This window comes from Schistocerca serialis, chromosome 3 (assembly GCF_023864345.2).
Source record: "Schistocerca serialis cubense isolate TAMUIC-IGC-003099 chromosome 3, iqSchSeri2.2, whole genome shotgun sequence".
NCBI lineage: Eukaryota > Metazoa > Arthropoda > Insecta > Orthoptera > Acrididae > Schistocerca > Schistocerca serialis.
In genome coordinates this window covers 529,549,254-529,562,083 of record NC_064640.1, presented here as the reverse complement: position 1 = coordinate 529,562,083, position 12,830 = coordinate 529,549,254, and the positions used below count along the sequence as shown (strand labels likewise).

General features: G+C 40.6%; 1 protein-coding gene across 4 annotated transcripts in view; it reads right to left on the bottom strand.

The window, feature by feature from the left end:
- Window positions 1–12,830, bottom strand: part of LOC126470408 (pancreatic triacylglycerol lipase-like) — a 472,913-nt gene that overhangs the window by 121,545 nt on the left and 338,538 nt on the right. The window contains exons 1-2 of one of the 4 annotated variants that reach the window (XM_050098256.1): window positions 9,419–9,434; window positions 3,039–3,125 (exon numbers count right to left, since the gene is read on the bottom strand). The exons of 2 other annotated variants lie outside the window; for them this stretch is intronic. In XM_050098256.1, the coding sequence (XP_049954213.1) occupies window positions 3,039–3,125; window position 9,419 (88 nt within the window). In that variant the 5' untranslated portion in view covers window positions 9,420–9,434. Of the gene's footprint in view, window positions 1–3,038; window positions 3,126–9,418; window positions 9,541–12,830 lie in introns of those variants that run through there. One more of the 4 variants, XM_050098257.1, reaches the window with a different exon arrangement.

Below are 12,830 nucleotides of genomic sequence, written 5' to 3'. Positions count from 1 at the left end.
GTTTAATGACATGTTCTACGTCCTTAAGGATCTCCTCACTATGGAATAGAAAGTACCGGCGTGTTTCAAAAGTACGGGAACAGTCTGAAAAAATTATTGTAGCCGAGTGAGTAGCATTACAAAAGTAACAATATATATATATAATTTGAAAGAGTAAGCTTGTAAAATTTTTTCTCATTGCAGTTTTTATGTGTAGTTCCTTGTACAGTCGCTAGGTGGTGTCAAAATCAAGATGGCGATTTCTGGATCTGAGAAGACTTTATGCGTGCTAGAATTTGACAAAACAAAGGGTGCAACGGATTTCCAACGAAAAGTTAGGACGAAGTATAGGAAAGGAGCACCACCCGGAAAATCAATCTACAGTCGGGTTGTGAAGTTTGTTGAAGATGGATGTTTGAGTAACACGGAGAGAAATGGTCGGCTAGGTGTGAATGCAAATGACACTGAACGAGCGAGAGAAGCTTTCACAAGGAGTCCAGCAAAATCTCTACGTAGAGCTTCGCGTGAGCTGGAAATGACAACAACGAGCAGGTGGCGTGGTTTGCGTAAATAAACATGAAACCATACAAACTACAGTTCGTGTGAAAGTTATATCCCAAAGATCAACGATTCGAATTTTGCTGCGCATCCGCAGGTCAAAGATTGTGGTTTTGCAAATTCGATAATTTTTCTGACGAGGCAACACTGTATACAAATGGGAAAGTAAACAGCCACAATTGTAGTATTTGGGAAATCCGCATGACATTATTGAACACGGGCGAAATTCTCCGACCGTCAATGTTATTTATGCCATGTCTCACATGAAACTATATGGGCCGACTTCCTTCCCCATCCTTCTCTAATCTGATGTGATCGATGACTTCGCTGTTTGATCCCCTCCCCAAATCAATCCACCAGCCAAATAAAGGACGTAAAGGACAAGTTTCGAATCTAATCCCAAATCAAAGTGTGCATCGGCATATCAATGTGTTATTTGGAGGCAAAAAGATAGCAGCCGTCATTAGTGGATACTGCATTCAACCTGCCGCATACAACTTTAAGTGCTAACGACATAGGTGTCGATAGGCAGTCACTTTGATGACATTTCTCTTTAAGGAAAGTACATACACGCTTAAGTTGAGCAGCCGATTAATCAAATATTGAAAATTTAGGTAATGATTCTTGTAACCCTTCATTTATTGGAGGTAAACAATTCGAAACAAAGAATTTTATGATGATAAATAACTCCAGTTTATCTATTTGAACGAAACCAACACATCAGAAAGCTGTGTAAATAAAACTATTGCCTAAGGAAATGGCGCAGTGGTTAGCACACTGGACTCGTATTCGGGAGGACGATGGTTCACACCCGCGTCCGGCCATCCTGATTTAGGTTTTCTGTGATTTCCCTAAATCGCTTCAGGCAAATGCCGGGATGTTTCCTTTGAAAGCGCATGGCCGACTTCCTTCCTCATCCTTCCCTAATCCGATGTCACCGATGACCTCGCTGTTTGATCCCCTCCGCCAAATCAACCCACCAACCAAATAAAACTATTACGAAGACCAAGTTGATACCCGACGTTCGCTTTTGCGCAACACCTACCAACATAACAAACCACAAAATTTGAAAGTTATCAATGCATCCCTACTCCCTAACATAGCGAAAGAGCTGGAACATGAAACAAGAGAAAACTGGCACAAAGTTGGATTTAACGAAAAAAATGCATCCAATCTTCAGTGTGCTTATGGAATAACACGCAGCTGATGTCCTTAAATATAAAACTGTCCACAGTGAGAATGTCAATAAATTACTTCAGTTTTCAGTCACAAAAGTAGGGGCTGAACTTCAGCGAACCAATACTCGTCTAAGAAACTACTCGTACATATCTGAAAAAATGAAATACCTCATTTGACAACCGAGTCAAATGATGTACATAAAACTGATATTTATAATTTTCTGTTTCATATTCTACTCTTAAACGTCCGATATTGCAATCGTCTGTTTCAACTAAGTGATTACAGCTAACTTGGCTGTTTAGTTTTGCAGAGGGGACATTTTACATTGCACAGGTATCACTTTTCATGTAAGCAGTAACTGATACTCATGTACGATCTTCCACTTTCATCTCCCGAAGATGTGAATTTTGTTCTTTTTGCACAAGATGAAAGTGTAGAAATAAAATGTAGTAGCAGTCCCCTTACTGAAAAGGTAGCTAATGAAATATTCGGAAACATTAAAATATATTTCAAGGCGAATGAATTATCTCTGAATTTTGACAAGACGCAGTACTGTGTAGAGTGCAATATTTCTCACAGAACTCCACAAGCTATTAAAATAAAATAATAAAAAAACACGATTCCCAAACGAAAACGCACAGGAAGTAGTAAGTGTTAATTTAGTGGAACTATAGATAAATCACAATCTTAATTGGAAAATCTACTGCCTGAGATTAGTGAAGCGCCCTAGATCAGCGTTTGCAATTAGCACAGTTTTTGCTATAAGTGTTTTAAAAATAAAAAGAAGTGGTTTATTTTGCATGTTCCTATTCATTAATGAGTTATGAAATACGTTTTTGTTGTGAAGTTCCACGTAACTCCACTTATACGCACGGTATTTTCAGAACACAGAAGTGCATTATAAGCATTATTTATAGAGGTAATACTAGAACATTATGAAGACATTTCTTCGAAAAAGTGCTATTTTGACTACTATTTTATAGTATACGTATTAATTAATGTCCTTTGGCAATACCATTATTGCTAATACTTCAACGAGTTAAAATTAGTACACCAAAGAGTCAGACACATGGGTACTTGCATTCAACTGCTTACCAGAGCGTACTGAATGTCGTGTGGATAATATGGTGGAGCTTAAAACGGAATTAAATATCTTTCTTTTGGGCAACTACTTCCACCTCATTAAAGATATTTTCACAGAAACTCTTAAATTTATCGTCAGATTGTTTTATACACGTAATTAGTGCTGTAATACAAGACTCTTTAGTAACATAGTCATTTTACTGTACTGTACCTAAATTAAATGAACATCATTGACTTACTTCCACATCGACGAGGCAATTCTCCGTGGAATCCATGGCATACGAGTAGTAGATATAATCGTGCTAACGAGCGCAGCTGCCTGTCCACTAGGAACAGAGAAGACTAAGATGAGAGAGCGGATAGAAGGTGGACTATTAATTAACTCCACTAAGCAGATGGTGCTTAGAATTGGCCAATTGATATGGGGGTGCAATTCGATAGTTTGTTTTAAACTTGATAACACTTCTCGGCTACAGTACTTTTGTCCGAACACGATTAGCTAGTAAATCACTTGCTGTTGAACTAAATTATGGACGTACCCACTATTTTCATAAAGTTTTTCGTCTATTCTAAGCACACGATGTATTCAGAGAGGAGACTTCACGATAAGTTACGTTCTAATGTGCACCCTGACTTTCATCCTGATGTGTACAGAAACGCGAACACGGTGATGATACGTTTATAGCACACACCCGTGCCAGAAGCGGGCGCAGCCTTAAGGGGGGACGTATGATAAAATACACGGGCACATACAAGCTCATATATGTTTTACTCTTGGAGAGATAATTGAACCAAATTTTGCACATGACTACAATCTGAAGCTTTTATCATTTTTTTGTCAAATAATTTGATCTTGACGTTGGTGTATACCTTTAGAAGACATACTATAACATGAGGAACATTTTCTGAAAGGTTACTTAGCCCTTTCAAAATATGGTAGGCTATACATTATGACGCGGTACCACACCCAGAAAAGTTTTATGTCGACTGACTCTGGCTGCGGAAGACTACGCAATTATGTAAAACTGAAGTTGCGGGGAATGCGGAAATAAGATTTTATTATCATTTATGCTAGAAACATGTACCTTGATGTTAGCCACAAACATACATTTTGTGTTTTTGGTCTTCATGTGGCTCTTTTCTTCTAGTCTGGTCCTTCTGGCGTGCGCTTTTGCTGATATCCTTCACTGACATTTCAGAACTGCCAATACGCAGATCGTCAACCTTCTTCAATAAGTTTTTCAGTGAAGCAACTTGCATCAAATCCTAGTCTCATAAGGGTTCTGATTCTTTCAGTATTACCATCATTCAACATCAGACAAGCATCGTATGAGGAAATTTTAACAACAGTAGATGAGCAAAATGTCATCGTTAGGTGCTCCTTCTAAATGTGGTTATTAAAACTTTATTTCGGGTTTTGTGTTCCATCATGTGTGCATTACTCTAATAAATCAGAATTAATTGCATCGTAAATGTGCTCACAACCTTCTAAATTCAACAAATACAGGGTGTTTCAAAAATTATCGGTATATTTGAAACGGCAATAAAAATTAAACGAGCAGCGGTAGAAATACACCGTTTGTTGCAATATGCTTGGGACAACAGTACATTTTCAGGCGGACAAACTTTCGAAATTACAGTAGTTACAATTTTCAACAACAGATGGCGCTGCAAGTGATGTGAAAGATATAGAAGACAACGCAGTCTGTGGGTGCGCCATTCTGTATGTCGTCTTTCTGCTGTAAGCGTGTGCTGTTCACAACGTGCAAGTGTGCTGTAGACAACATGGTTTATTCCTTAGAACAGAGGATTTTTCTGGTGTTGGAATTCCACCGCCTAGAACACAGTGTTGTTGCAACAAGACGAAGTTTTCAACGGAGGTTTAATGTAACCAAAGGACCGAAAAGCGATACAATAAAGGATCTGTTTGAAAAATTTCAACGGACTGGGAACGTGACGGATGAACGTGCTGGAAAGGTAGGGCGACCACGTACGGCAACCACAGAGGGCAACGCGCAGCTAGTGCAGCAGGTGATCCAACAGCGGCCTCGGGTTTCCGTTCGCCGTGTTGCAGCTGCGGTCCAAATGACGCCAACGTCCACGTATCGTCTCATGCGCCAGAGTTTACACCTCTATCCATACAAAATTCAAACGCGGCAACCCCTCAGCGCCGCTACCATTGCTGCACGAGAGACATTCGCTAACGATATAGTGCACAGGATTGATGACGGCGATATGCATGTGGGCAGCATTTGGTTTACTGACGAAGCTTATTTTTACCTGGACGGCTTCGTCAATAAACAGAACTGGCGCATATGGGGAACCGAAAAGCCCCATCCATGTTGCAGTCCCATCGTCCCTGCATCCTCAAAAAGTACTGGTCTGGGCCGCCATTTCTTCCAAAGGAATCATTGGCCCATTTTTCAGATCCGAAACGATTACTGCATCACGCTATCTGGACATTCTTCGTGAATTTGTGGCGGTACAAACTGCCTTAGACGACACTGCGAACACCTCGTGGTTTATGCAAGATGGTGCCCGGCCACATCGCACGGCCGACGTCTTTAATTTCCTGAATGAATATTTCGATGATCGTGTGATTGCTTTGGGCTATCCGAAACATACAGGAGGCGGCGTGGATTGGCCTCCCTATTCGCCAGACATGAACCCCTGTGACTTCTTTCTGTGGGGACACTTGAAAGACCATGTGTACCGCTAGAATCCAGAAACAATTGAACAGCTGAAGCAGTACATCTCATCTGCATGTGAAGCGATTCCGCCAGACACGTTGTCAAAGGTTTCGGGTAATTTCATTCAGAGACTACGCCATATTATTGCTACGCATGGTGGATATGTGGAAAATATCGTACTATAGAGCTTCTCAGACCGCAGCGCCATCTGTTGTTGAAAATTGTAACTACTGTAATTTCGAAAGATTGTCTGCCTGAAAATGTACTGTTGTCCCAAGCATATTGCAACAAACGGTGTATTTCTATCGCTGCTCGTTTAGTTTTTATTGCCGTTTCAAATATACCGGTCATTTTTGAAACACCTTGTATCTTCTCTGATGGCAGGAAATAATAAAATTTGCAAACACGGAGAGAGTTGTGAAGAAAAGGGGGCATGGTACTCGTTTTTACCTTATTTGTAGCATGAATTAGTCTCTGAATATTGGAGACAGTATCTCTTAACAGGCTACAGAGCTTTTTTTTTTTTTTTTTTTTTTTTTTCATCGGTCTACTGACTGGATTGATGCGGCCCGCCACGGATTCCTTTCCTGTGCTAACCTCTTCATCTCAGAGTAGCACTTGCAACCTACGTCCTCAATTATTTGCTTGATGTATTCCAGTCTCTGTCTTCCTCTACAGTTTTTGCCCTCTACAGCTCCCTCTAGTACCATGGAAGTCATTCCCTCATGTCTTAGCAGATGTCCTATCATCCTGTCCCTTCTCCTTATCAGTGTTTTCCACATATTCCTTTCCTCTCCGATTCTGCGTAGAACCTCCTCATTCCTTACCTTATCAGTCCACCTAATTTTCAACATTCGTCTATAGCACCACATCTCAAATGCTTCGATTCTCTTCTGTTCCGGTTTTCCCACAGTCCATGTTTCACTACCATACAATGCTGTACGCCAGACGTACATCCTCAGAAATTTCTTCCTCAAATTAAGGCCGGTATTTGATATTAATAGACTTCTCTTGGCCAGAAATGCCTTTTTTGCCATAACGAGTCTGCTTTTGATGTCTTCCTTGCTCCGTCCGTCATTGGTTATTTTACTGCCTAGGCAGCAGAATTCCTTAACTTCATTGACTTCGTGACCATCAATCCTGATAAGTTTCTCACTGTTCTCATTTCTACTACTTCTCATTACCTTCGTCTTTCTCCGATTTACTCTCAAACCATACTGTGTACTCATTAGACTGTTCATTCCGTTCAGCAGATCATTTAATTCTTCTTCACTTTCACTCAGGATAGCAATGTCATCAGGGAATCGTATCATTGATATCCTTTCACCTTGTATTTCAATTCCACTCCTGAACCTTTCTTTTATTTCCATCATTGCTTCCTCGATGTACAGATTGAAGAGTAGGGGCGAAAGGCTACAGCCTTGTCTTACACCCTTCTTAATACGAGCACTTCGTTCTTGATCGTCCACTCTTATTATTCCCTCTTGGTTGTTGTACATATTGTATATGACCCGTCTCTCCCTATAGCTTACCCCCACTTTTTTCAGAATCTCGAACAGCTTGCATCATTTTATATTGTCGAACGCTTTTTCCAGGTCGACAAATCCTATGAAAGTGTCTTGATTTTTCTTTAGCCTTGCTTCCATTATTAGCAGTAACGTCAGAATTGCCTCTCTCGTCCCTATACTTTTCCTAAAGCCAAACTGATCGTCACCTAGCGCATTCTCAATTTTCTTTTCCATTCTTCTGTATATTATTCTTGTAAGCAGCTTCGATGCATGAGCTGTTAAGCTGATTTTGCGATAATTCTCGCACTTGTCAGCTCTTGCCATCTTCGGAATTGTGTGGATGATGCTTTTCCGAAAGTCAGATGGTATATCGCCAGACTCATATATTCTACATACCAACGTGAATAGTCGTTTTGTTGCCACTTCCCCCAATGATTTTAGAAATTCTGATGGAATGTTATCTATCCCTTCTGCCTTAAATGGTGGCAAAAATGTCAATATTTAGGACCAGCTTTACGTACATCCGTACGTAAGCGGCAGCAACCTTACCCACACACTACGAAGGCCGACGCCCATACGTTGCGCGGCGTTTAGTTGGACACCGTGCAGATGCCTCGGAGGCGCCATGATGTCTGCCAATTTATCTTTCATTGACTCCCTCTTACTTCCCTCATCATTATTCAACACAAACATCACACTACACACACCCTTTACAGTCACCTACACTTGCCAGATGCACTTAAACACACAATTCACGAAGGAAACAGGCCATTGTGCTCGACAGACGGAAAAACCTTTGCAGTTCGACAGCTGAACCTGACTTTTGGGATCTCCTAGCCAACAGAACCATACTACGTTACATTTTTGTTATTGATGACCCATTTTCTAACAAAGTTGCAAAACTGGAAACTGGTATTTCCCGATTATAACACCAGGACTGGCTAACAGCTAAGAGAAAGTGTGTAACTTAAGTTACCACAAAAATTGCGTAAATATGTACACTTACAGGTAACTTCCTCCATATTCACAGAATAATGGGTATATCACGAGCGCAGTGACTTTATTACGCACTTCATTTTATTAACACTTGATGCAACACCCAGCGACAACTTATTCAATGAATTATCCTCTCTTTTTTATTATTTTTTTTTCAACTGCACATCTGTTTCAGTGACCCTGTGTCATAGAGGACTTACCGAAAGAAATCAAACAGAAGAATAAAATATGGAACTAAGAACGACCAGGGTGTAAATAACACTGAAAACGACAATAGTGATAAACTGACAATATAAGAATTAAGTTTATTTTAAAACTCTTAGTAATGTATAAGAAGAGTGAAAGGATTCTCTCATGACCTATTGGTAGGAATGATTTTGGGAACACCATGAAAAACCAAAACTGGGATGTCTCTTCATACGAGCAAATTTATTACTTCCCGCTGCATTGTCCTGGCTTACAACTGTCATAAAACAAGCAAGTAAGCATATATGAACAATTTTCACCTCATTTCAGTGAATTACAGTTCCATAACACAATAGAAAATTAAAGCATTCCTACTTGTCACAGGCTATCAACTTCAATTAGAAAGAAACTCCTGCGAAAACATATTGGAAACACGTGTTAGAGAGTGGTGCAGGCTTCTTTTGAACAGTACTTCAGTGCTAGGAACGTAAAGATCATTTCTCCAGCTTGAAGTAAACCTCAAGTTCTCATAATCGAGTTAACGTAATGCGATATCAGTGTAAGAACGCTCAGTTCGTCAATCAGAGGCCTTCAACTTGGTGAGTCAATAACACATGGAGTGTGGATGACTCTCTTTTGAGATGAAAATGTTCTTACAGTTTGAACTAATATATCGTAAAATATAATGTCAGATGATCTCTAAAAACGAAAGCCTACGAAATCAATTCATTTTAAATTTCTCCTTTTAAACAATCGTCGCCCATTAACGTAATACCGAATTATTGCGTAGATCTAACTGGTCAATGCATACAAAACGTCTGGAGGTAAATAGACTGCTTCATCTTAAAAGCAAACGATGTCACGTAGACTGGAAAGCGGCGGACCAATTTTCCACGCATCTGAGCAACTAACCGGTTAGTTCGATTAAAAACTCTCTAAACAGCGTGTACATACTTTTTCTTTTAAATGTGGTTCGAGTATAGATGTATTATAGATAAACAGATCATTAAAGACTAGGAGTTAGTTCAGAAGGATAAAAATAGTGGCAAAGGAATCGGCAGTGTCTTTGTTTCAAAAATCGTCAGTTCGTTGGCCAGGTTTGATTTTAGAAAACAAAAGAAAAAGAAAAAGCAGATTATGTTGAACTGCCTCGATAATGCACAGGACCAGCCGATTTTACATCATACTTATGTCGCTTATAACAAATTAAACAAAACAAAAAATTACAATTTCACTTACTTTTTGCTTAGCTCAAGAATAATTGTAGTAACTCTTTGGATACGTCATTAAAATTATGACACGCTACGAATATCAGTGCACGATTAGTTTTTATGTGGCGTGGGGAAAACAGTGAACTTTTCGCATACTAACTGAATTCGTTCTTAGTTCTCTGAGATATATAGCTTTTCTCTAAGGTTACTAGAGGCGTGGTGCGATAAAGGGGCTAGATTACATTAATCAGCAGCTGTCATAACGCTGAAAGCTTAAAACCCAAGAGAGTCAGATTTATTTGTATTCCTGGAATCACCGCTAGCTTTACTGAATCATAAGACACACTCATAGCGTAACATATGAATCATACGCGCAGCCTGATGATATCACAGGACTAAAAGAAACAGCCTTAGTTGTTGGGTCATTCACTGATTTCGTGGACGAACTAGGGCAAGCCGATAACACTTCAAATTACGCAATAAACTGACTCACTTGGTTAATTACATTTGCATGGCTGAAAAAATACGTGACGCAAATCTGGGAATCCACGAAGCTTCATCTTGGCCCTACGCTCGGAAGATGCAGTTGCAGTTCTCATTCGGCAGCGGCTGGTAATGAGTGAACTTTATGTTGATGAACTATAATTTCTTTGTTGAAGTTCGTACTTCTCAAATACTGCATCCGAATCACAGACGAAAAACCGATTAGGGCTTAACGTCCCGTCGACGAGGAGCTCATTATAGACGGAGAACTAGCTCGGACAGGACAATTATGGTGAAGGAAATCCGCCTGAATAGATTTAGCAGAAAACCTAAACCTGGACGGACGCAAGGGTAGTTCAACTTCGGTCCTCTAGTACATCGGTCGACTGCGCCATCTCTCGGACATGAAGCTCGTAGACTGGAAAAGCAACGTCAATATACCGCGCGCTTTAAACTGAAAAGCAAACGGAGAAAAAACTGTTTAGTTTGCAAAATTTGAGATAGAGTTAAAATATCAGGCGCTGACTGCATTCCGAATATCTGTGACGTAACAGCTGCGACAGATCAATCCCGCTCTACATATAACAATATTAGGTTCCGTAAATTTTCCATCGTGAGTTATTGACCAGTATCGTGTAGAGCAGGCATGGGCACCCTTTGGTGACCCGTGGGCCTCATTCACATACTTACTTAAGCCGCTAGCCGCCTCATCACGTCACGTTAGATCAGCGCTCCTAGTGCATAAAGCCAAACTATAGCGTCCGTGACGTTAATATTTAAGGGATAACGCACCGATATGAATGGCAGCGCTTTCCCGGCACTCAACGACAACAATTTATGTCTCAAAGCACACGTTTTTTAGAGTACACTCATTTCATGTTCACCCCATCTTCAGAAATTTACATTTAGTTACGGGTCGTGAACACTGTTTCTTTAGTTACGACGTTTCACAATTACTGTTTTAAAAATTTCCGTTGCAGCATTCTACAACGTCGTTAGTAAAGAAACAATGGCCACGATATCTGAAGACAGGAACCTTGAAATATAATCATGGGAAAATAAAATCCTGAAAAAGCATCTGATTGCAGCTAATTAATAATAAATTACCTTCAATTTCAGCAGTTGTAGACGTCCACAACGTACAAGAACTGTTTACTAATGTTAATACGAGAAAGAAAAGGAAAACAAAATAAGGAAATGAGGTAGGCAATACCAGCCGAAAAAGCAATTTGGAGTAACTTCGCGACTTTGGGACAGAGGTAAGTCATTCGAGGGTTTGAAATTTAGTGTGTTAATACCCGCAAACACTATTAGCAAGCAGTTTTTAAATATCTGCTCAAAAGTACTTTTGATGACTTATCGCATAGCCGTGGATTGTTTCTGTAATACCAAAAAAACATTAACTGAATTGTGTCATAAGCTGCAACCAGAGGCGAGTCGAGCGTCGGTGGAAATATCCGAAAAGGCGTCCCTCGCGGAGTACTCGTACAACGTGAGTGCGTCGCTCTCCCATGAATTTCGGCCGCAGGCTGGGTTGTGTGGTGTAAAGCATTTTTCAGTGAAGTGGATATAGAGACTGGAGAGAAAGATTTATTGTAAGATTGTAAGCAAGGTAGAGACATTTGGATTGCGGTGCGGCTGTGTCCTCGTTGTAACGTGACCTTCAGCTGTGAGATCTACCCCATCCACGATAGACAGCTGATATTCTAGCGTGAATTATAGAGGAAACAGATGCGTAACTTCCATGAACTGTGTATACCTGGGCTGCCATTGGACATCTATAAGGCACTCTACCTACCTTGTGTCTTTTAGGAGAGCATTAATAACGGGTTGAGATACGTGAAAATTGGTTCCGGGTGCACAAACGTTCTCCTCAATGGGCGAGTCCCGATTTTCTGATGACAGTGATTCGGGACGTCCAGTGATACGTTACCAGCCAGCCATTGTCACTGATGCGTGGGTACACTACTGGCGCTTGTCTGTGTCTCTCTAACTCTATGGTCACTTTACTTCAAGACATTACCAACGTTCCAGCTTTTATGGACCCGCCGATGCGACAAATGCAACAGTGCGACGTCGAACGCAGACCTTTCTTCCCGGAGTCCCATGGAAGCTCAGTAGCTGTAGACTAATGTCCGCAACAGTCTCTTCTAGTTAATTCTGGCGGTAATGTGTCAGGCAGCAACACCACTCTGTTGATTTCGCAAGCACGATAGGTGAGCCTGTCCTAGGCAGCTCAAATGTCCAGTTACGTGGCAACCTGACTGGACACATCATTTCCAAGTATCAGCTACACGTAAATTCCGTCTTCTGACGATACTGTGCATTTACTTTAACCTGTAATGACTTTTTAAATATTACTGTTACCACCATACGGCGTTGTCCTTGAGTGATGATCTAAGAAGTTATTTGGCTATTGGTGTCTTTACCGCCTTCATTTATGATTATTACAATTGCTCAGCCACTTAACAAATTCATGTGGTACGTTTGCACTTCTCCTTATACTGAACAGCCGTCTTTTATAGCTTATTTTTCAAGTACGGATAGTGTGTCTGTACTAGTATGTCTTGCCATGACGTCGGTTATCAATCGCTACGCTTCCATGCCTTATCGAAGAACGGTGGGCGCAGCAACGTAGATGGCACACGGAACTATGATGTTAAACGATTCACATAATAGCAGGAAGGAAATAGTTAAGCATGTACACACACTGCTTTAATGAATACAACTTGCCTTACATGAGGGTGAAAATGAGATAATGAGCATAAGTGGGAGAAGAAATTCGATATTCCCCGCATTAGCGATATACCGCTGGACTCAATCAGCATGGTTAAATATGTATGTATAGCGTTACAACGTATACGTAGCGGGAAGAACACAGAAAGACAGTTCTAGGGAAGCAATTAAAGGGTAGATACAGATGGCGCTCTGGTATCTATGCCACTGCGCTATCTGTT